General features: G+C 43.8%; 1 protein-coding gene across 1 annotated transcript; it reads right to left on the reverse strand.

Moving 5' to 3' along the window:
- Nucleotides 1-3,864: 3,864 nt before the first annotated feature.
- On the reverse strand, nt 3,865-15,446 carry LOC119464856 (uncharacterized). The gene is made up of 6 exons (XM_037725753.2): nt 15,191-15,446; nt 13,134-13,364; nt 10,467-11,313; nt 9,552-9,620; nt 5,729-5,818; nt 3,865-4,019 (listed from the first exon to the last, which is right to left on the reverse strand). Exons 2-6 carry the CDS (start codon nt 13,355-13,357, stop codon nt 3,885-3,887), a joined length of 1,365 nt encoding a protein of 454 aa, XP_037581681.1. The 5' UTR covers nt 13,358-13,364; nt 15,191-15,446; the 3' UTR covers nt 3,865-3,884.
- Between the last annotated feature and the right edge of the window lie 7,115 nt (nt 15,447-22,561).

The following is a 22,561-nucleotide window of genomic DNA, read 5'->3' on the forward strand; positions in this document are numbered from 1 at the left end:
TGTTAGATTATATTACCGTTGTGTGATATACGACGGTGGTTGAGGCCTCCTGGTGAGCCGGTGAAATTTAGGACACCGAAGTTATTTGATGAAATGTACAACAGATTCGTGGGATTGGAGACACTTAGATGATATGAGGCTCCGAAAAAATCAAGGGGCACGTCGGAGTTGTTGGAGGGTTCGCTATATGCAAGACAAGACACTACGTGGTTGGATTCGAGGCGCCTCTGTCAGACCGGGGTGCCGTGGAGAAGAGCAAGGTACGTTGACAAGATACGGAACTCTTGTGTCAAGCGCGCGACACCTTGGAATGCTGGGCGCGTAATAACACAGATGACGCTTCGTAGAATGCATGAGATTTGGAAGGCAAGCCCAAGTAAAACATTTGTGGTCGAGTAACTTTTCGTTGCTGCGGACGCCTTGACTGGTATAAGCTCATCAGGAATCCGGTACTCTTTTGAATTGTGAAACAGCTCAGCCGTACCTCAAACACCACGGCTGTTTTAATGCTTCCACGCGGGACACTTCGCTCAAAATAACGAGTGCTAAGAAGGGATGCCTATTCCTCGGATTGTCCCGAACTGTTTTTATGTCTTGTGCGTTACTCTGTTGAAAAACCTCATGTTTTCCAATCGCCGACCAGAACGTTGTCGATGAGAACAAAATGTAGCCTCCAGCTGTTATCAGTATTATTGACGTGCATGCATATTCTAAACTCAGGGTGGAAGGGTAACAAATGTCCGAAGGAAACACCTCGCTGTGCTTAGCACGGCATCCTCAAACAGCGAAATTTAATATCCGCTCGCAGAATGTGGTATCGCTGTTCAAAATGGGCGTTAGAAAAAAAAACACTTTGCGCTTGTTCGATAGCCAGATTAAAAAAAAAATGCCTGCTCGGGTAAGCGTGATAGCGGGAATGCTATTCTTTTTCCATAAAAAATTTTGAAAAAAGAAATACCCACGCACGAGATTGCATTCGTCTGGGCTATATGTTGCATGCGATTATAGAATTACATTGACGCCAATGGCATTCCAACTACTGAAATAAAAAGAGCACCTAGCCAATAAGAAAACAAGGACGTGGTTGCTGGAAAAACAAATCGGCCTGCTTTTTGTTGGTGGGTTTTTTTTTTGCTACGATTGTTGTTGCTGTTGTTGTTGTCGTTTTACAGGAGGGGATAATGCAATGCCATGCTGAACACACTATTTTATGAACGGGTGGAAACTGCTTGCTCAACCCAACGGCGTCAGTTGCCAAAGTGAAGAGTTTTTCTCTGTATGTTGGCACCATTAAATCGGTCGGAAGTGTTTTTTTATATTTATTTTTTTTTGCAACACCGTAACCATCACAGACAGCCGTAAACCTAGCATCTCTAAGTGTCGCCAGAAGATCATGAAATGTCTAATTTTCGCGTCACAATTGCCTTTGTTCGTTGTTTCAGAGAGCATCATAACGTATGGATAAGTTCCACGTATAGCATAGTGTAACACAGAAATGATTTGTCTCATTGTTGAGACGTGATTCGCAGTCACTCTCATCGTTTAACAAGCGACAATACCTAAGTTCCGTGCGCCAAAGTACGCTACTGAGGTGAGGTGCAGCTCACATCAGGGGCCGAATTCACAAAGCTTGTCGTTGGTAAACGCTCTTCCGCCACTGGCCAGTCGCCTTCGCTAATGATATGTCCAACACCACGATTGGCTGACACCTGCTCCTACGATCAGTTTCAGCGTAAGAACGTTTTTGTGAATTTGGCCCCTGTTTCGAAACGGCAGCTAAGAAACTCGTATGCATGCGAGCTATTCAGCGGAACGGAAATTAGCTTCTTTTTTGCCTTCTCACTCCCGCAGTCATCAGCACAATCTCGGCCTCCTAAGTGGCTTAGGACACGTCAACTAGATGTAAGGCGACCGGAAACCTTGTGTACCGTATTGATCCTCATTCTGGGCAAACTGGACGCGGCGGAAATGAGCGTCTCCGAAACCAAGCACCAACATTGCATCCAGTACAAGCAAAATGTCGCTCGCATTTCCTCAGGATAGCGTGTTCAGTCAATCGCTTCAGTAGGCTTAGTGTATTGCCATAATTATTGACCCCAAGCTGGCTCTTGGACGCGAGCAGGGCAAAATAGTCTCAAATCTTTAGCAAACTGATAGCTGAGGTCGTTCAGACCTTTCACCTTTAATAAGTCATAAACTTGAGCCATTTTGTGTAGCACCGCATATGTGCACCTATACACACACACATAGGATAGCATATGTGCGTGTCTTAATTGCGCTTAGTCTAAGCGCTGGTCGTATGAATTACTGAACTAAGTATTTTCCCTGCGTGCTGCTTTTAGTTTGTGCTGTCGTTTCATAATTCACTGATCCCTTACACACTGTAAGAAGAACCAGTTCGCCGGACAAACACCTGCATTACACCGTTCATCCGAACAATACGAAAGTATGTATGTTAAATACCCTGAAACTGGGTTTCGCATGCTCCTCTGTCCTTTCCGCCACGCCATCATTCTATCATTATTCGTGTTGACGTTGTAAGGCAACCTCTTTATCATCAGCTTCCTCAGCTCAACTCGTACCCCGGCGACATAGTGCAGATGAAAGTCGGACGCGCTAATGGCTTAGCTATCACACAACTTTCGATAACGGAAATTTGTGCGGTGTTTTGTCGCCAAGCAGACTCTGAAATGGGAAGTGTCTGTAAGCATGTATTTCAGGGGCCACAGCAGGCAATACCGTTGCGGACGAAGACCATGTTTTCGGCCTCTCAAAGAAAAAGTTGTACTTGACCATTTTGTTTATTATTTCTGTTTTTATTCTTTCTTAATATTCTTCACTTTTTATTCAGCGTCGTCATAGTTTTTTAAATTCTCATTAGAAACATATTTCACGCCTATATCCCAATTTGAAGCGTTATCTTTGTTCTAATACTATTCACAAAAACTCTTTTAAAACTGTCGGCTTCCACCAATTCTCACTAGCGGGTGTCATAAAAGTCTACTGGTGTCGCTGTAAGTTCAGAGCCATAGGCTTGTTGTTGTTATTGTTGTTGTTGCCTTCAACCTTGTTGTTGCACCTACTCATGAGGGGCGACTGGTCATGGTTCGCAATTGAAACACAATATTAAGTTCTCGCTTCCCGTTAGCCTATTGGTCAGTACTATCTGTATTTAAACAATAATGATTATCAATTCTTTCATTTTATTCTTTTTTTTCAACAGTAGGCTGTGTTCCAATACAAGCCGTTCTTCTTTACTTTCTCTTGTTTTCTCATCTTTTCAGCCCTTATCCAATCCCCCTGTACAGAGTAGCCGACCGGACACTTCATTTGGTTAACCTTTCTGCCTTGCACCTCTTCTTTTCTCTCTATCACTCTCGACGTAGACGGCTAAAGGGGCAGCTAAGTGGACAGTTCTCATCTTAAGTCTTTTTTTCAACTCTGATGAAGCCGGCAAAAAAGACACCTTCGCGAATCCAGTATGAAAATCAACAACGATGGCGGCAACTTTGCTGCCCAAACATATTGGCGGCTGAACAGAAGGCATGGAAACTCGACGGAAAGGTCGTCTAACTCGCATAATAACATAGTCACGTTTCCTTAAGCGCGTTCTGCAAGCTACTTTGTGTTTTTTATTGTTACGCACAGAGAAACTGGAAATACAGCTACGTGGTTTTCCTAGTTTTTCTCATGTCGAAGTGAGGTGGCGTCACGCCGCAGACAAGTCTTCTAGAAGGCTCCAGATTTGTTCCGTTAGTTCGGCTCGAATCTGTCTTCTTAGCTGCCAACGCAGACTATCTCCAATGCTGGCCAGAAGTGAAACACACCCGAAGGAGTCGTTGAAACATATTGATTTTTCTTCTTCCTTTTATTCGTCTTATTGCTTAGGTACCAAGTGCGGTAGTCGTAGCAATTGCGGTAGTCGTAGCTGTGGTCTCAGGTCCGCAAGTGGTTGTAGCCTCAAGATCTGGACTCGTCTGCACCAGGATCACCGTGTACGTTATGATTGAGCCGGCCATCTGCGCAGGAAACGGTTTAGTGTAATACAGCACCAGAATCTCGGGCACAAGCAAAAAAATCGCTCGTGTATTTGCATTGTCGGTGTCAATGAGTTGTACCTTCTTTAGTCAAAGTGCGATAGCGTGGTTCGGATTATTGGCAATGTTTAACAAATACTGACAATTCTCTGTACTTCGACCAGCTCATCTTTACCTGGACTCAGTACATTACGGGCTGTTCCGTACGCAGGTCGACGCAACTTAATAAATTAAAAACATTAAATACTGGGGTTTTAAGTATTAAGATAGTGATTTGACTATCAGGCACACCGTAGTGAGGGACTCCGGCTAAATTTTGTACAACTGGGGTTCTTTAACGTCCACTCAATTCACGGTTCACAGGCGTTTTCTCATTTCACTCCCATCGAAATGCTGCCGCCGCCGCCGGGTTTCGATCCTGTGGCCTCGGGACTTTGTAGCACAACACCATAACCACTATTTCATACATGCGAAATTGGCCGCTATCCGAGGAGCGCGTTAGTGAATCCGGGCTAGTGTGCTCTGGTCTATATCATTAAATGACTCTTCATGTACACGTGAGCAACAATAAACTAGCCAGGGAAGCCCTAAGCAGGCGCCAGCATTTCGACAAAGGCACTTCTCTTTGTCCTCACTAAGGGCCTTGTTTGCTGACCTCATTCCGGTCCTATTTTTGAGGAAGACAAGCTATAACTTGCAGTTTCCATCTTTCTCTGGCACATTCATAGTTTTATTGTGAAGAGCTTTGGGTACGTGCGTAACATAGATAAGTACACGCGTGCTTGGTAAACCGTGAACGTTTGTGGCATCACATGTATAGTAGATATCGCCGGCCACCCTTGCCCAATGCATCAGTTTATAATCGCTGGTCGGTATGCCGATGTCCTACATCTCAATTTTCAGCCTGTTCCTCTAACTATAACGCAACTATGATCATGCAATAAAAGAAGATTGTAATTGTCTCTTGTCCTGATGCTTGAAAGGCGCAGTGGGTCACACAAGCACAAATAAAGAACCTCGGTTAAGACCACATTATTAGAAGAATAATGTCATTATATTTTTTCTCATCTTGTAAAATAAGTGTGTGCCCTTGCATGCATCGTCTCGCATTCTTTGATGAACAGCTCCAAAATGAATGCCTAGGGCCAATATTCAAGGCACTGTGTTGCGTTTTCGTAATAAAATTGCCATAACAACGAGGCCTAGTAATGCCCCTATCCTGACACCAGTAATTGTTACCAATAAAAACCCACGCGTGGTGGTTTGGACTGTCTACACAACACAATAACGCATGCAATAGGTGCATTCAAATTTAAAAACGTACAAATGCACTTTTGTGCCTTGACTAATAGAAGGCCCCACATTAATGCAACGTCTTACGAAGCATGTGATGAGGACCCAGCAAAGCTAGTAGCATTCCAATAAGCGCCTCTTTGGTTCATATCAATAAATACAGGCCTCATAAACTTCCTTTTTTAAGGAAAGCTTAGCAAACGGCATGGTTTTCTGTGAACGATAGGCGACTACAGAACTTAAAGGACGACTGAATAGATACTAGTTGAAAGTGCACGCGGCATTTGCGTCCGCAAGCTGATTCACATTTTATCCATGAGTTTGAAAAATGCAGTAAATGGCTTGTACGACAGGGTCTACCCGCCTGCGCTGATAACCGATAGTTTGCGAGCACTTACGGAAACAAGGAGAGCCAGGTTGATCTTGAAGAAGTCGCTTCCATTCAGGCTAATGTCGTCTGGGTTTATACTGTTGTGCAAATACTGCACCTGCGCAGACATTTGTTTCTTGCTGATAGTGGTGACAGACGCAAATCATGCAACATGATACACATAATATAATGTCAAATTGAAAATATATCACCAGGAAAAAAAGGAATAAAAATCCGCATCTACACTGCAGCATACATGAGTGTGTATCAGTGCATGGTGCAATTCATTTATACGCGCTTGCTTGTGGGGTTTCGAGCACATTAAAGATCCTTTTGGACAACAAACACTTGCTTTATTTTACGCTATAAGGCACCTACTTTTATTTACAGCGGAGCTCGTTGTGGCTAGGGTTGCGTGTATTTTTCAACTGCGTACGCAAAAACTCAGGTGCCGAATTTGATGTAAAATGGCTTCGTTCTAAGAAAAACCTTTTATGTGTTTCATCTCTCGGATATGCATTTTGAGCAAATTAGTTATCAACAGACCCCATTTTCAAGATTAGTAGATTCTCTGATAGACAATAAACGTTTCTCAAAATGTACGGCTCAGCGGACCCCGTCGGCCATGTCTACGTTCACACCGCCCTCTCTTTTCGTCGTTTTAAATTCGTGCGTGCCTAGTTTCCTTCCGCTCTCCCGTGGTGGCGGCAGTGTCGTGCGTTGTCGGTAAGGCAACCTGCCGTTCTCCATTTTGAATTTCACTCTCTTCTCTCGTCGTAATGGGGAGGCCGTGTGTCACTAGTGCACGCTCCCGAGGAGCAATCGGCAGCGGCGGGCGGCAAACACCGGTGAAGATCGTTTCCGAGAGGCCAGCCGCAAGCGGCTCGCCTTGCACGATGACACAGGTCATGTGCTCTGTCGTGTGCCAAACAGCTTCACTTGTCGTCCACCTTCACAGAGTGGAATGGCACGGGATTCTTTTCTCCTTTCTTTTTCTTTTATTCATTTTCCAGTTCATGTGTAACTGTAGGGTGACAGTATGGAATTATGATCATTAAACTGCTATTGACTAGGTCAAGTAAGGATCGTTCTCTAAAACGAGAAGCCCAAAGTACATATACTGAGAATAGGAAGCGGTTAGGATATGCGCTACAGCTTTATATGTTCTCAACCCACGCGATTCTAGTATTGCTGCTGCTTAGTGTGTCAAACAGCTCTTTTCAATGATAAACTTAACTGAAATTTCAGCGCACATGCTGGCCATTTCATCAGTCCGGGTGTAGCTCTGGGCTTACCATGTTGCAGTATGAATAGGCACCAGCTTCACCACTTGTCATTTTTACTGCAATATGAGATAGGGCAGAAGTCTCCGAGCCCTGTGCTGTATGTGTTCTTTTGGGTTGCATTTCGTGCGAATATTTATCAAACCGCGAAAGTGCTTGTAGCTCTATCATCAGTGTAAGCTGAAATTAAAACGAAGCTTAAAATCGAAGCTAACTCTGCCCTCCCTACTTAAATCAACTTGAAACGAAGAAATGCTCTCGTTAGTCAACCGTTCAGACTATTCTAATAAAATTCGTTGAACTTGAGAGAGAAATCGCGATTCCTTCGAATGTAGAAAAAATAATTTGATATATGGCCACAATTATTTCAAAATAATTGATGAAAATCTGAAAGCTTGAAAAGAATTGAAGCTCCAAGTTCATTCCGTAACTCTGCCCCAAAACTCTGCCCGTAACTCTGCCCGTAATCCATAACTCTGGCCCAAATGAGCCTTTCATGACTCATTGTCAAGGTCATCTGCTGTTAGCAGAAACTGTCACAGCTTTCCGGCCTCCTGATTCGTCTCCTCTGTGTCGTGACGTCACTGTCGCTAGGCGCAGGTGTGCGCCTCCTGATTGGCTCGCGTGCGTGACGTCACTGTGGTCAAGTCGGGTGCTACGGCGCCGCGCGGGTCTGCCATTTCTTCGTCATTGCTACAGTTGCTATAGCAACGGCGCCTGCTTGCCTATCCGTTTTGTCGTCTGCTCCACTCATGCCCTGATGCCTGTAGTGCGCATAGCTGGCACAGCACCACCATGGAAGACGCGTCTCCACCTGATCCACAAACCGCGCTGCAACAGTTCCAGGCGGCCACAAACTAATTTAACAGACACTTTAACAGGCACTGGTGTCAGGCTTCCGCCGTTTCACACTTTAGTCTCGACAAAGTGTCTTCTGATCTTTGTAGTTCTTGGAACAGCATCGTTTAGAGAATCTGAAGCGGCGAAATGCTATACACAAGTTCACAGTTTGTGCGAAGTTGTTACAATCATTACGAGAGTTTTGCAAAAGTCTGAGTCAGAAGTAAGTGGTATGTGTGAGAGCGGTGAATACTACATCAATTTTTGCCACTTTAGATGATTCAATATGTGCAATTCAATAATTATGATATCGTTTTTTTTTATTTCTGAGTTATAGAATTGTCCTCTTTGTGCTTCTGTTTTGTTGAATTTTGAAATTTTCAACAATCTTTCTGAAAACTATGTGACAAGTTCTCCCTATATGTAATGTATTCTCCCTATAATTGACCAATTTTAACTTTATTTTTTAGATGCAACAAACGCCATCAAATTTGGTTCAGTGAAAGCTGAGAGAAAAGAGATATATCTTTCCAGATATTGAGACAGAAGCTTCCGAGCATTTTCATCTAAACAAGCAATGCTGCGGATAAGAATGCTCTGATTTTGTAACCGTCATACTTGTGAGCCGTCGGACTTGGTGCACCTTAAAATGCATGATCCTCTTATAGCCTTTTTATTAACAGAGTATACATAATATGCACAAAACCTGATATAACGTATTGGATTAGTTTGTTCACACTTGCCAGCTTAACACGCTCACACCTTAGACAGGGCAGGGAAGTAGACACAAGACAAGTGCTAACTCGTTTAAGAGTGGCACATGCATTGCAAGATGACTACAATGATCCGGGGCTCTTATGCATGATTCTATCTGTGCACCTTGCTTCCTTGATGCCGCTCCGATGGTGCACGTTCCAAAAAAAAACTTCATACGAGTTAGCGCTTGTCTTGTGTCTACTTGTATGTTGTGTCTAAGGTTCACGCATGTTAAACCTGCAAGTATGGATAACCCTACGGTAGGATGTGTGTGACTTTTGTTGTTCTTGTTCTTGTTTGAAGCCAAATTAACCCTGCTAATTAGCTGCTACCGCATTCAGTAAGCAAAGACAACGATAACCTGTTAGTTGGGAAACAAAATGGATATCTTTTGTATCTCGAATATGTAGTTCGAAATTTTCGTGATAAATATTGTGCAACTTGAGGACTAACGACAAAAAAGTCGCAAAAATGTCTGTCTAAACTTGTCATTAAGCGGTATTTTTCCTTCACCAACCCGTTTTACGGGTGAGTAACTATCCAGCTAAAGACAGACCCAACTCCGCGGATGAGATTCCCATCAAATAAATGTCGCAAATTAGGCGCCACCACTGTCGGATCGATATTCCCAAGAGTGCGGAAGCAAACACTGCTACTCTGTCCGTGACGTTGTCTTTTCTTTTCGTAATCTGAGGGTTCAAGAAATCAGTCACACATCACCTATGTGCCTAAATTGATTTCCTACTGACTGGTTAGATGCGTTATTATAAAACGCAAGCAAAACGAAAGTGCAATATTCTTAATCCTTCATGCCGAAATAAATAGGTTTGTGTAAATATGCGGTGATATCGAAATAAACATCTGTAATCTATAAAGTTTTATTTGACAACCATATATTTAAGATAGTTCACATCACCTAAATCAGCTTTCAGACTTTAAGTAAGTTTGACGTATCCAGGAAAAGCTGCTCACCTGCTGACTGTAGGCAATTGTGCGCTCCATAGTCAGAGTTCTTCGGCACAAATTCTTGATCTCTTGGAACTGTGCAAAATTATTGGGAATAGTAAATATTCCTACTGAATGTTTTACGCTTCTAGAATCAGTACAGCACATGTCTTGTCCCACTGTTTAGTATCGTAACAGATGTAAATTAATAGCGCATTGCTTTATTTTCTCGTTTCCAAAATTCAATCCTAAGGGCTTACTTAGAATATTATTTCCAGAGATGAAGTTAGGTTAATGTGAAACTGCATAAAAGTAATTTGTTGTTCTTGCCAACAGCTCTGATAAAAATTTGGAATAATTTAGTTGACACCTTTGTGCCGTCACAGCCAAAAAAAGGCAGCCGTGAAACGCGTTTGCAATACAGTGACATGAGTGAAAATCTAGGATGTAGCCTCAGCGTGGCAGACAACCAGCATCATCTGACGAAAAAGAAACTATACTATAGGAATACTTTACTATCACAAATGTTGTTACTCTAGCAAATATGTGAGGTCCACATACAAGGAGTTACTGCTTTTGGTATTTAAGAGTGGTGTTTATGGAAAATACGTTTTTCACTTTCATAACGTACAAGTAATAAACGGACTTGAAATAAGTTATCTCCCTGTGCTTTTTTGGGATGACCAGGCACAACACCAAAAAGTAGCTTCTTAAATTTTTTTTTCGTCCTTGGCAACCTACATAACGCCATTGCTAATGATAGGGGGTCCCTGATGGTTGTAGTGGCTGTCGTACTGAAGATAATAATGACGATGATGATTATAATGAACATTATGCTGATTATGGTGATCAAACTCTTTAAATATGTCTTGCAACATGTTTAATTCAAATACTGGGAATGTAGTCCACATAGGATGTAACGGCGGCGTAGCGCGTACTCACAGCGTTAGACAAGGACTGGCTCACTTGAGCCAGCCTGAGGAACTCGTACGAATTGAAAGCCGCGTAGCCCATGGCGATCCACAGCTCAGTCCTCTGCAAGCCCTCTGTGATTATGGTGTAAAGCGAGATGCACGTCACCAGCAAAAGTCCGACGCTGGACACCACCACCGATTTTTGCCAGATGCCATTGATGCAGTTCTTGAGTTCCAGTACCGTGCAAAGGTGCAGTCTCATCGCCTGCACCTCTTTTGCCGCCTCCACCTCGCAGGGCAATGCTTTGTCACCCACGTAGTCCTCCATGTTTTCCTTAAGGTGGCTCATGTACCGCACCAGGACTCCGGCCGAGTGTCTGAGGGTGATGAAGTTGACGCTGTCGTAGGTGAAGAACAGGATAGCGGCGAACACGCTACAAACCCTGTCCACGATCTCGCGGATCGTCCACTGCTCTCCGTCGTCGTCCACCTTCTGCTCCTGGTGAAACAGCGCCACTGTGTAGCTGACGAAGTAGACCGTGAGCGTCAGAACACCGGCGACGTCGTGCCAGAAAAAGTGCCTCTGGGCGCAGCACTTGCAGGAAGGGATGTCGACTTCTCTCTCGAAGTTGCCGGCCATGGCGAAGAAGTCGAGCATCTTGCGACAGCCCAGCAGCATGGTGAGGAAGTTGCTGCTGGCCTTGACGATGACCACCACGTGCAGTAAGACGAGCAGTGATTTGGTGAAGAATCTGTGCGTGTCACTAAGTTCTATCGCGTTGCGCGTCACGACGTCGATCTCGAACCATACGTAGAAGACAAAGCACGCCGCAGCATACAGCGTGTACCAGTGGAGCCAGACAATTCTCGGTGACCTGCAGTGAGAGGTACGGCGTTCAAGAGAAAAAAAATTGGAAGGCGCTTAAGCTTCGCCTTTAAGAGTAGAACACGATAGCGTTATGGGGGCCCGTTCGCATCGTATCGTTCGCATACGGCAAGTAGGCTTCATTCACTGGAACTAGAACGGGGGAAGCCAGCTTACAAAGACCAAGCTTACACCGATCTGCTTAAAGTTGGCTTCACTTTAAAACTGAAATGCATTGCCGGAAAGATGTTTTTTAGGGGCAATATAAGTGTTATATTAAAACGTGAAGGCCCTAGCACCTTTTTTATTATTTTATTAATGGTTTTGCTATTGCCCCGACGCGCGCAGGTCTGGTAGAAATGTTCGAGTTTCCTCATAGCATAATTAGGTTTTCTCGTACATTCAAATTACAATCCGACGGCGAATCTGACGCCGAATGGTAAAGTCGTAGTTTACCATTTGTCTGACGGATTTCACTGTGAGAAATTCAATTTTTGTTCACCAAAACCTTGCACCACGTGGAGGGCCTGCGCGGTTGCTTTGGTTGGATGATGTTCTCCGCCACCCGCGATCACACGTCGGTTGCGGACGCCGGATTTTCTGCGACACGGGGCCCTAAACGCTATGGCGTTAAAAACTATGGGAGCCTTGGAATTTAAGAAAGCTTTTTGAAGCTCCCTACACCTTGCTGTTTTCTAAAGAATGCTTAAATCTAATGGCCAGATCCAATCAATCAGCCCATTTTCAAAACTTCCCACTGGCTCCGTGTTTTATTACTAGAAAGAGCTGTGCACGAACACTGTGTCTGCGGACGTTCGCGTCACCCCTGGACAACAAAATTTAATATAAGCTCTTCCCTGCCGAAAACGATGTAGGCAAACAAGTGAGTAACTGTTTTTAAACGATTATTTTTCACTAAATCACGAGCTGAAAGGAAAAAAATTGTTAACATAAAAAAGCATCTTGAAATCATATAGCTCACTGTGTTCACAAATGTCGGCATAAGTTACTAAAAACATCTCGTGAGCTGTTGGCAGCTATTATTTTTTTTTCTATCGGACACCTCAGCTGACATAGGACACGCTCCTTTTTAAGCATGGTAAATCATGATGCAAGATGATAAACGCACCTAATTTGAATGCCTGTAAACTTTTAACTAAGGAGTACTTAACTTTATAAAAGATGTCCATACAGTGGGCACTGATTGCGAACAAGCTCACTGCCATCTTGTATTTTTTTATGGCCGCCTCAGCCGAAATAAGGTGTCCTCCTTTGGAAGCAGAGTAAACCATGGCCCAGGCTGAGATAGGCGCATGATTTTATTGCCTTGCAACTTTTCGCGCAGGAGTACTTGGCTTTTGAAAAAGTGTCCACAGGTGTGCGCACTGGTAGCCTAGTGGATATAATGCCACATAGCATACACAACAACAAACTATGGCGTCAGAACTCATGGTAAGCAAAATCAAGCGGAAAGTACTTTCAATCATCATTTCTTCTGTGAGATAAACGATTTCGAGCACTTTTTTTACGACTGGTGAGTAGCGATGAGTTTCATGTTCGCGCTGACCAATGGTGCTTAAGCCTATTGACGCCCCTTATACAGGTAACACCGAATTCCTAGGGTTTGCGTCACAGTTCACAAACTGGAGTGATTGAAAAAAAAACTCTAGGTTTACGCCGTATCACGCAGTTCGATGGGCTTAACGCTAAGAGACAGAAATAATACAACATGGCCGAATTAGCAATAAAACGTGATATTTAGTTGAGGTTAGGGCGTTGCACCGCGGCAAGTCATTCAATGAATGCAACAAAAGAATATCTCGGCCATACCTTGGGGGCTTCGCGAGAAGGTCCTTGATGAAGAGGCAGCCGCAGATGCGACATGCCCGGGCTTGAAGAGCGAAGCTTCGCAGCATGTTGCTGTACGGAGATCGCTTGTGTTTTTCTGCTTTGTAAAAGCCCTGCATGTCGCCTTGGACAGGTACAACGTCCACGGTATAAGCGCGTTTCGCTCGCACGATGCCAGGTGACGAGCCGTTCATATTAGCGCTCATGGTGAATCTGCGAGCGACACATTAAGAACCGAGAGTTTTCCCACAGCCATAATCAAGCGGTGACTTTTCCTCGGGCGGGCTTACGTATATTACTTTAAAAACTACGTTAAAGCCTTCAAGGAGGGCTGAAGACAGTCAGAGGTGTGTGCATTATATATATATATATATATATATATATATATATATATATATATATATATATATATATAGTAACTGGATTTTTCAATGGGCTAAGCGTATTTAGGAAAATCAGAAGCACAACTTCGCGGTTATCTTAGGTTAATATTTTCCCAACAGTTTCGGTCGGTGGACCGACCTTTCGGTCGGTGGACCGAGGTCAGTCCACCGACCGAAACTGTTGGGAAAATATTAAACCTAAGATAACCGCGAAGTTGTGCTTCTGATTTTCCTATATATATATATATATATATAGGAAAATCAGAAGCACAACTTCTATATATATCTATATATATATATATATATATATATATAACATGCACACACCTCTGACTGTCTTCAGCCCTCCTTGAAGGTATATGTGTATGTATATATAATTACGAGCATTAACAAGAGTGTAGTTCCCGTAAATAAAGGGCTTGAGCATGTCTTCAAAGTAGGAACAGCGTAATCATAGAAGAATATGAAACGGAGCAGACGAAATGCAATCTCATCGTTGACAAAATAATCATGAGTGACGATTGAGGTGGTCTGCTTAGAAAATTAATATTCAAACAGTTGCCCTAGTGACATTTTTTGCGGCAGCAGGATTTAAGAGAGCAGTACATAATCAGCGTGCTGCCATCTATAAAAGAAGAACAAGTCAAGAAGATGTCTGCAACAGAAGCCTCCGTTCATATGTTAAAGACCACCACAACAAGTAGCCGAGTGTACCGAAAGCAGTGAAGTGAGCAAAACGAATGAACATTGGATAACATTTGCGTGATTAGCTTTATATGTGAGCAAAATTACATTGCATTTGCGTTGTTTTATACAAAAACCTCTCTCGTTAGCATTGCATTCGCCTAACGTTTACATCAATACATGCGCAAGCGTCAAAGAAAGCCTCGCTCAACAAATTCCCACATAGGCTTGGAATGCGCCGTATGTTTTTTTTTTTTTCTTTTTAAGGCGCCAAATCACTGGCTACCTCTCTCAAACACCAAAAACGTGTTCATCATTTTAAGTAAATAAGATGGGCATTGAAACACAGCTGGCGAATAACGAGATGCAGCTAAATGTGTTGCCAGCAAGATGTTGTCGGCATGGCCCTAAAACTCTCTATCCGAACTTGCATCACATCATTGGCCAACTAGTCATCGAATGAACAAAAGTAAGGAAGCGTTCAAGCTTTTCGCTTGTTTTTTTTCCTTGCTCAAGTTTAAACTTTATTCTAGGTTCTACGTAGTTTCTTGGCCTACCAAGAAAATTGTTACGCAAAAATTAAGTTTAGGAACTATGGCCTGCTTATGCTGCTCAGTTGTTTCCTTCTATTTCCCGAAACATGTATTCTTAACTGCGACACCGAATCTAACGATGGCCATATGCTGGCATCGTCGCGTTTACTTTCTTGCTTCAATGCCCATAACTTGATTTATGCTATGGTGTTTCTGTTCTCTTTTTGCGTCATATAATTGATACCTTAAGTCTGTACCTGGCATTTATACTGTCGTATGCCATTCATACTTTCGTGCGCCACTAATTTGCACCGCGTGAAAATACTTATTTCGCTTGCGATAACTTATAAATGTTTTTCCAACGCACAATAGTGGCTTTTGGTGCTTACCGTTTTTGTACAGTCGCGCTATGAAAGAGCAAGCGCACATTGATGCATACCTTGTCTGGGAAGCCTTCGACCCAGTCCTATTTTGGGCACGTGGTTTCTTGTCAACAGGAATAGACGCTTGTAGAACGAGGGTATCTCCAAAGAAACTACTGATGAACCCCAAGAGGGCCCTCAAAAAAGCCGCTGTTCAGCGTTAACGAAGAGAGCCAGTCCTTCGCTCACAGCGTCCGAGCCACACTTCCAAACAGAGTGCTGTTCGGCTAGTGAAGATCTTATCAAAGCGCTCTGAATGCCCGGTTCGCGTGACAGTGCACCCGCCAGCCCGCATCGCTTCCTGGCACTGTGGATAGGCTAAGGTGAAAACCCTGTCTGCACAGGCATCTGAACTGCTAGAAGCCCATTACCGCGCATGCGTACGAAGCTTCTTACTTGTTGTGTGGATACTTTCTCTTTTTATCTTCATGTTTTGATGCAGAAGAAAGGACCTTCGGCATGCTCACGCCTGGGCTGCTGTAAGCGGAGTAATGAAGAACAGTTAATGATGCCTCATGTATCTTCCTCCTAAACTTAGTGGCCGGTGTGGACAGAGGGTCCGCCGTTGCCATGGCGCTCTTGAATGAGTCACGCAAGGGAGTGCGAGAGAGCTTGCACGTGCGTTATTTATGCAAAGGGAAACTGCGAACATATGACCGGTGATTGTAGTGCGTGTATCGACCGCTCTTGGGCGTCTACGCGTTGTGTGAATGCGTGCCGTTGGCCCGTTTGTTGACTTACTCCGTTAGCGCCGTAGTATCGTTATGCCAGAGGCGCACGAACTGTACTTTTCTGACATCCGCAGTTAATGCGATTAGGCAAGCGGTACAGAAATAAAGCATTTCTTGGCTGTGGATAAAGTGATGTCAACAAAGCAAATGTCCTTTCTCTGAGGACAACGCGCTCGTATACATTCGTGTCTATCAGGAACTTAACTGATAGTATCAATGGCTGTCATCGAGATTGCCTGCTATAAAACCATTGTGTTAGACTCATGTTTTATTTCATGTATGAAGCGAGTAGCAAATACTCCCCTCCGACGCACCTTTAAACTGCGTAACGATGAGTCAGCGAGTGATTGATTGATTGATTAATTGATTGATTGATTGATTGATTGATTGATAGAGTGAGTGAGTTATGTAGAGCTAGATTCTAGTTCTAATGGTGGGTAAGCCTTGCGGAGAAGTGTAGCATGGCTAATTCCGAGCCTCTTCTGAAATGTGCTTTAATAACTATAAAACCAACGCTTAGAACAAAGCAAGAAAACCATCATTTTAACTAAGTGCACGTAATCAAGCAACTTCAGAAGCAAGTGGTGCATCTTTTTTTTTTGTACACCGTGGCCTCGGATAAGAAATGACACGCTCATTCATCTTGCACCAAAACTTTCGAGTTGTTAACCCGTTAACCCTCAAGGCTCTTGTTCGTAAGAATTTATGCAAAATTTACCTTTCGTTTGTTAAGCAAATTATTGCACAATATATCCATATACGAAAAACATATTACAGGTACGGTTTATACCTTATATTCCCCCAATTTAATTGACGGGCCTGGCTCGCCTCCTGCAAGCAAAGAAGCCGTGGCCTGACCAAGTACGGCTCGGGCTCGGCAGTCAAAGGGTAAAAGCGGAGACTTTAGGGACCTCAGGGCGAACTTTAATTTTCGTATTCAAATACAGCACAGAATCGCTCACGTTAGACAGCCGCTTAATGAATTTGAATAACATTTGTTGTATTTAAAAGAAAAAATGGGAATACTGCCGACTGCGGAATGCATAAATTTTATTTAGAGCTGAGTATCATTTTATAGGCAGCAATGCACAAACACATAAATTGGACTAAACCCCACATTAAAGGAAACGCCTTTTTAATTTTTAATTTTTTGTCGCCGGTGTCAAACTTTCAACTACTCAAAATCCCACACACTACATGAAATGGAGAAAACATGTGAAGCACACTGATTAGCAATAATATAAGCTTAATGATACACATTATAAATAACAAAATTACAATAACGTACATTACATGAAAGAAATTCAGGGCAGAATGCAGTAACGGAGATCAAGCATGAAGTGAGGAAATCGATTAACAAGCCACGTGCACGATCAAAACATCAGCTGTTCGACATTTGTCTGCGCAGCTATTTCATGGCATTCCGTTCCCCTTTATTACACTGTCCCTTTTTGTGGGGTTGAGATTTTCTCATCAAACGGCTGTTTCCAGACCTCATTATCTCCTTTCATACATGCAATACTTTCATCTCTTTTGTCCTCATCTTTATTTGCGTGACAACTGGTGTATACAAACATCCATCAAGCCGTTGCATTGTTGTTTACCAGGCACGTTGAGTTTTGCTGAAGAATTTCTCGTCGCACTTTGGCTCGTCTGCACCAGTATGACGGTGTAGGTAATGATTGCTGCTGCCATCTGCAGAAAAAAAAGGATCCAGGAAACCACTAAAGCCAGTCAACAGCGTTAAATCCAAGTCTCGAAAAAGAAGGAAGGCAGAAACAAGCGCTGACTCAAAACTGCAAATTTCCGCGACATTTTATATTACGCACAGGTTACCGTAAATTTGTTTACTAGTAATGAAATCAAATACATTCAGCAGGAGAACAAAAACACACATGTCAAATAAAGTAAATTAAAAAGGCACGATGACTATCTTGAGCATTCTGCAATATAGCAGTTCTTGCTATGGTACAGCAAAACCATACTTGACACACGCAGCAGGTGAAGTCGAGTGGTGTGAAACTCAGAGGGACAAATGATCGTTTTTACAGAAGAGCTCACGCCCCCGCCATTGTGCCGAAAAACGATGTCACGTGAATTAACCAAAACGGTTCTGCAACGTCACATTTTTTAGCTTACACGCGGGTGCACAGCCAAATGCAATCATATTTGTGAGGGGAGGTTTAAGTAGGTGGTACATTGTAATGCCAGAAAAGGAGTGTCAGATAAAGAGTAAAGTCACACAAATGTGTTTTGTGTAAACCAGTTCACGAACCCTCATTGCCTTTTCCTTGGTTCTATCACCAAATGTGACCAGCACGTGTCTAGCGTAGTCAGATTGATTGATTGGTTAATTGATTGATTGATCGATCGATCGATCGAATGGTTGTGTTCGAAGTTCCGAACACTAGAGCTATAAGAGGCGTAGTGACGGAGGGCTCCGGATAAAATTTCACCGCCTGAGGTCTTCGTGCACCTAAATCTAAGTGCGCGTCTTTTTTTTTTTTCTTTTCGCGTCATCGAACCGCAGCCACCGCGGTTGGGAATTCAACATGCAACCTCACGCTGACTGAGTCCAGGCAGGTACGACATGGCATTCACCGCAATGTATCTGCGGCTCGGCGTTCTGCTGTTACCTAATGTTCAACGTTAGACGGCTCCAGCATTAAAATTCCTCGTATAGGTACTCACCGACACGAGCAGTGACATATTCAGCTTGAAGAAGTCGCCACCATTCAAGCTGAGCTCTTCTGGATCAATGCAGTTGTGAAGGTACTCGATCTGCGTAGGCCAGCACACCCCGACCATCTGACAGCAGCTGAACCAGATAGCTTGGTCCAAGCGCTATGTTCTTTGCATTGCGTAGTGAAATGAGCAAATGCTCTCGAGGCAGGTAGCTTCTAATATCTACTTTTTACAGCCTCTTGCCAGACCCGACTAGATTCCTATCCTACGAGCTGAAACTTGCTCGCATGCTCTGAATTCTCAGGAGTGCAGGGAGATGGTGCAGGGAGGAAGGGGAAGAAAGGGCGGATGACTCGATGACTGGTGTGTTTGGTAATCAACACTACTTGTTGCTGGGCTACCTCGTTTACATATTATTAATTAAACGGGCACTCTTTCCTATCCGGTCGATCCTTGAAATGCCTTCGCGTTTTATCTGTCAAAGCATGATTGGTAGTTACCGCCAATATTGTAAGTCCACGTGACTGTACATATTGTGTAGGTGTGGTATGTTCAGTGTGCGACGCACCAATGCATATAACTTTTGCGTATAGCATAGCAGTGCCTCAAGCACCGCCGTGTAAACCTCACTAGCTGAATTGCCAGCCCTCCATCCCCCTGTCGTCTCTCACTTACACATATTCGCCCTCTCTCACTCTCTCTCTCTCTCTCGAAGTATGGAGCTTTAATATTTGTGTTTTGAGCAATCGATATAAGAACTATGCTTCAGTTATATTTTTCCTTCCTATCTAGACGATAACTCATTCGAACGAGTGGTGTCAGTAGACATTTTTGTTATTCTGTTAAGTAGGCTTGTATAGCGACTTTATATGAGCTTCTCGAACTACGGAAAACACAACGATGCCTACGTGGCACAAAGCCTATATGCTGACAGGGGAATAGCGCGAAAAGACGAAAGACGAGAAGGGGAACGCACACGAGCTATATTTTGGCTCAAATGTGGTATAGCTGCTACCGAAATGATTGGGGTGTATATTAAAAGCAAGTTATTCTATATACAGATGTAGGAATGTAGTACAGTGCGTACAGTATGATAATGCAAGTTACTTGATATCTGTAGCAGTCGTCGCTGAGGCTACCGGTAGTCTTGCACGCTTCTTTGATTTTCTTCCCCTGCAGAATAATCGTGAAAAGAAAAAACAAGAAAGAAGTAGTTTCATTAAAAATGCATTGCATTTTCAACAAGAGCTCTAATGCATTATTACGCGCCGCAAAATCACACAAAATTTTTTAATTAGTTGCAGGAAACAATCCGGAGTCTGAACAATGAGCTTGGAACACGCACATTGTTCATGCGTCATTGCTCATGCATGATCTCATGTTATTTCTGGAGAACTCGAGCATGTCGGTGTCTTTTACAGAATACCGGCTTATCACAGACAGGGACGGCAACAACAATGGTGCTAGCGACACATTGTGGCCCTTTATACAATGATGTCCCTTTTGAGGTGTCCTTAAGCAGCTGTTCTTAGAGAAATAAGCGTTTTAAAAAGGCAGCGCCTTAACGATTAATATGCTGCCGACACTTTACGCCAGCAGCTAATGTGAATATGGTTGGTCACTACAATGTTAGCTCTGTGTTCTCTCTGCTTCAATTCTGGGCCACCACATATCGCCACCACGGCGTTGCTACAGCCCTTAATTTTTCAGGTAACTTGGTATAGACAAGTTAAATCTCTCTTTTAAACTTGTAACCGCGGGATCGCAGCTACTTCTTCTACACTGATGCTCCTTTGTTTTCAGAAACTTTAGCCTCTCCGTTATCCTAATCAGTTTACAGAATACCGAAGGCATCGACTTGAGCAATGAACAGCAGTGCCAGTGGTGCTGTATACCAACTCGAGTTCAACAAGGGAGCGTACACGATTACTAATGCACTTAGGAACTACGTATAGCACAGAGCTGATGGCATAGAGGCGTCAGCGGCAACATCATCATTATTGTTTAGTGTATCTTTTCTTTGGCTTCAACGTGAGCAGTAAGGAGCTCAAGAACGTTTTAAACCATAAGATGACACTACTACTGGGCTGCCGATGTGTCTAGTGCTTCGCTGTTCCATAAGCTGTAACACGCTTGCAGGCATTCAAAATTTCTATACTCTCACGATAAGCCCCCACAGTAATTACTGCCTCTTGATTCAGTGCCGCTCTTAGCGCATTTTCTCGCGCTGTCAGAAAATGTCGCCCACGAGTCTGTTTCCGACAGTCACTGTTTCCAATATTGGAGACCTAAGGAAGACCGCTGAAGGATAAGATTCACTTTAAGCGATTGAATAGGGACGGAAGCATGCGGTTCTGATGAAATCATCGAACATGTTATGTGCGACTTGTCCCAGTTAAACGCATAGAGACAGGCATATAGATGGGCGCATAGCAACTGCCCTCGATAATTGGACGGCAGCGCCCTTGTTAAATCTCGAGTTCTAGGCTCGTGGCCTTTAGAGATGTCTACACAGTTGGTCTAATAGATCTGCTTCGTTTTTTAAAAGTTTCGTTTACTTGAAAAATTGTCCCCGCATGATTGTCGTAACACCCTCTGTCTTGCTCTCTATCTTTTCATACCTATATTCCCATTTCCCTGAGAAGAGTAGCAAACATGTACACATCTCTTGGTAATATTAAAACTTCTGTATAAAAACAACCGTATACACAGTGTTAACTAATCCATATGAACATATCTGGATTCAACCATAAAACTACCTATGTTTCCTATGTACGTATCATATCAGGCATGTTCCTTAAAATTGATTATATGAACATACGGGGATTTCATATAAAAACTGGTGTTTTTCCATATATTATATGTAGCCGCTACTATGTGATATGAGACATGCATCATAATATATGTGGGACATGAGTGGTTTATATGGAATCTCCATACGTTAATGTGTAATAATTGAGTAAAAGATATATGGCTTTTCCGGCAGATATTCCCATTTGAATATTTTTTGTCTCTCAAGAGATTACAAAGATTTACGACTAACCATGTCCGCCATTGACTGGCTGGTGCTAGCTAGCGTGATAAAGTCGTACGTGATGTACGCCGAGTAGAGGAAGGCCGTGTAGTTTTCCCACTTGGCCGGACCGTTCTTGCACATCTCGTACAGTGAAGTGCAGAGCACCAGCAGCGTGCAGGTGCTTGACACCACCAGGGACCAGCTCCACACTTGGTTGACGGCATCCTTCAGCTCTTGTATCTCGTAAAAGTTGAAGCGGACGGCTTCCACGCGGCACAAGACGTCGCTCGTGCGAAGGGACAAGACGCCTCCCACGCGTCCAGCGAGGCACTCCTCGAGAACCTTGAGCTCGTTCTTGAGGTACTCGACGAGGACCTTGCCGGCCGATCGCAGCGCCACGATGTGGACGCTGTCGTAGACGAAATAGAGCATGATGAGAAGCAGGACCTTGAACCAGAAGGAGATCCGCGTCCAGGCGCTTTGCATTCCGATGCTCGAAAGCGCGTGCGACTGGGACACCAGTGGCACGGCTGCCACGAACGCGACGCAGTAGGCGATGAAGGCGCAGCCTCGCCTGACGTCGGACCAAAAGTACCGCTTGGGGGCGCAGCAGGAGCACGCGCGAATACCGACGCGCTTCTCGAACACCGAGGCCCGCAGGTAGAATTCCAGCATCTTTGAAGAGCCGGTGACCGTGGACGTCGCGTTGACGATGATCTTGACGAAAAGCACGACGTGGGCCACCACGTTCAGCGAGCCTTCGAAGCTGTGACTTGTCATAGTCGCCTGGTGGCTAGCGTGGGCGACGATGCCGACCTGCATCCATATGAGGAAGCCAATGCAACAGACGGAGTATATTGTGTACCAACTCTTCCAGACCACCCTAGGTGAGCGTTTGTTGTCCTTTCTGAAGAGGTCGCGGATAAAGAAGCAACCACCGAAGCGGCAGAGCAGGG

This window comes from Dermacentor silvarum, chromosome 9, assembly GCF_013339745.2.
Source record: "Dermacentor silvarum isolate Dsil-2018 chromosome 9, BIME_Dsil_1.4, whole genome shotgun sequence".
Taxonomy (NCBI): Eukaryota; Metazoa; Arthropoda; class Arachnida; order Ixodida; family Ixodidae; genus Dermacentor; species Dermacentor silvarum.

Coding starts and splice junctions, on each gene's coding strand:
- LOC119464856 (XM_037725753.2), bottom strand. CDS start 13,357: ATGAGCGCTAATATGAACGGCTCGTCACCTGGCATCGTGCGAGCGAAA. Junction 11,314..13,133: donor CTTCTCGCGAAGCCCCCAAG/GTATGGCCGAGA, acceptor CTCTCACTGCAG/GTCACCGAGAATTGTCTGGC. Junction 9,621..10,466: donor GCCAGTCCTTGTCTAACGCT/GTGAGTACGCGC, acceptor AATTTTGCACAG/TTCCAAGAGATCAAGAATTT.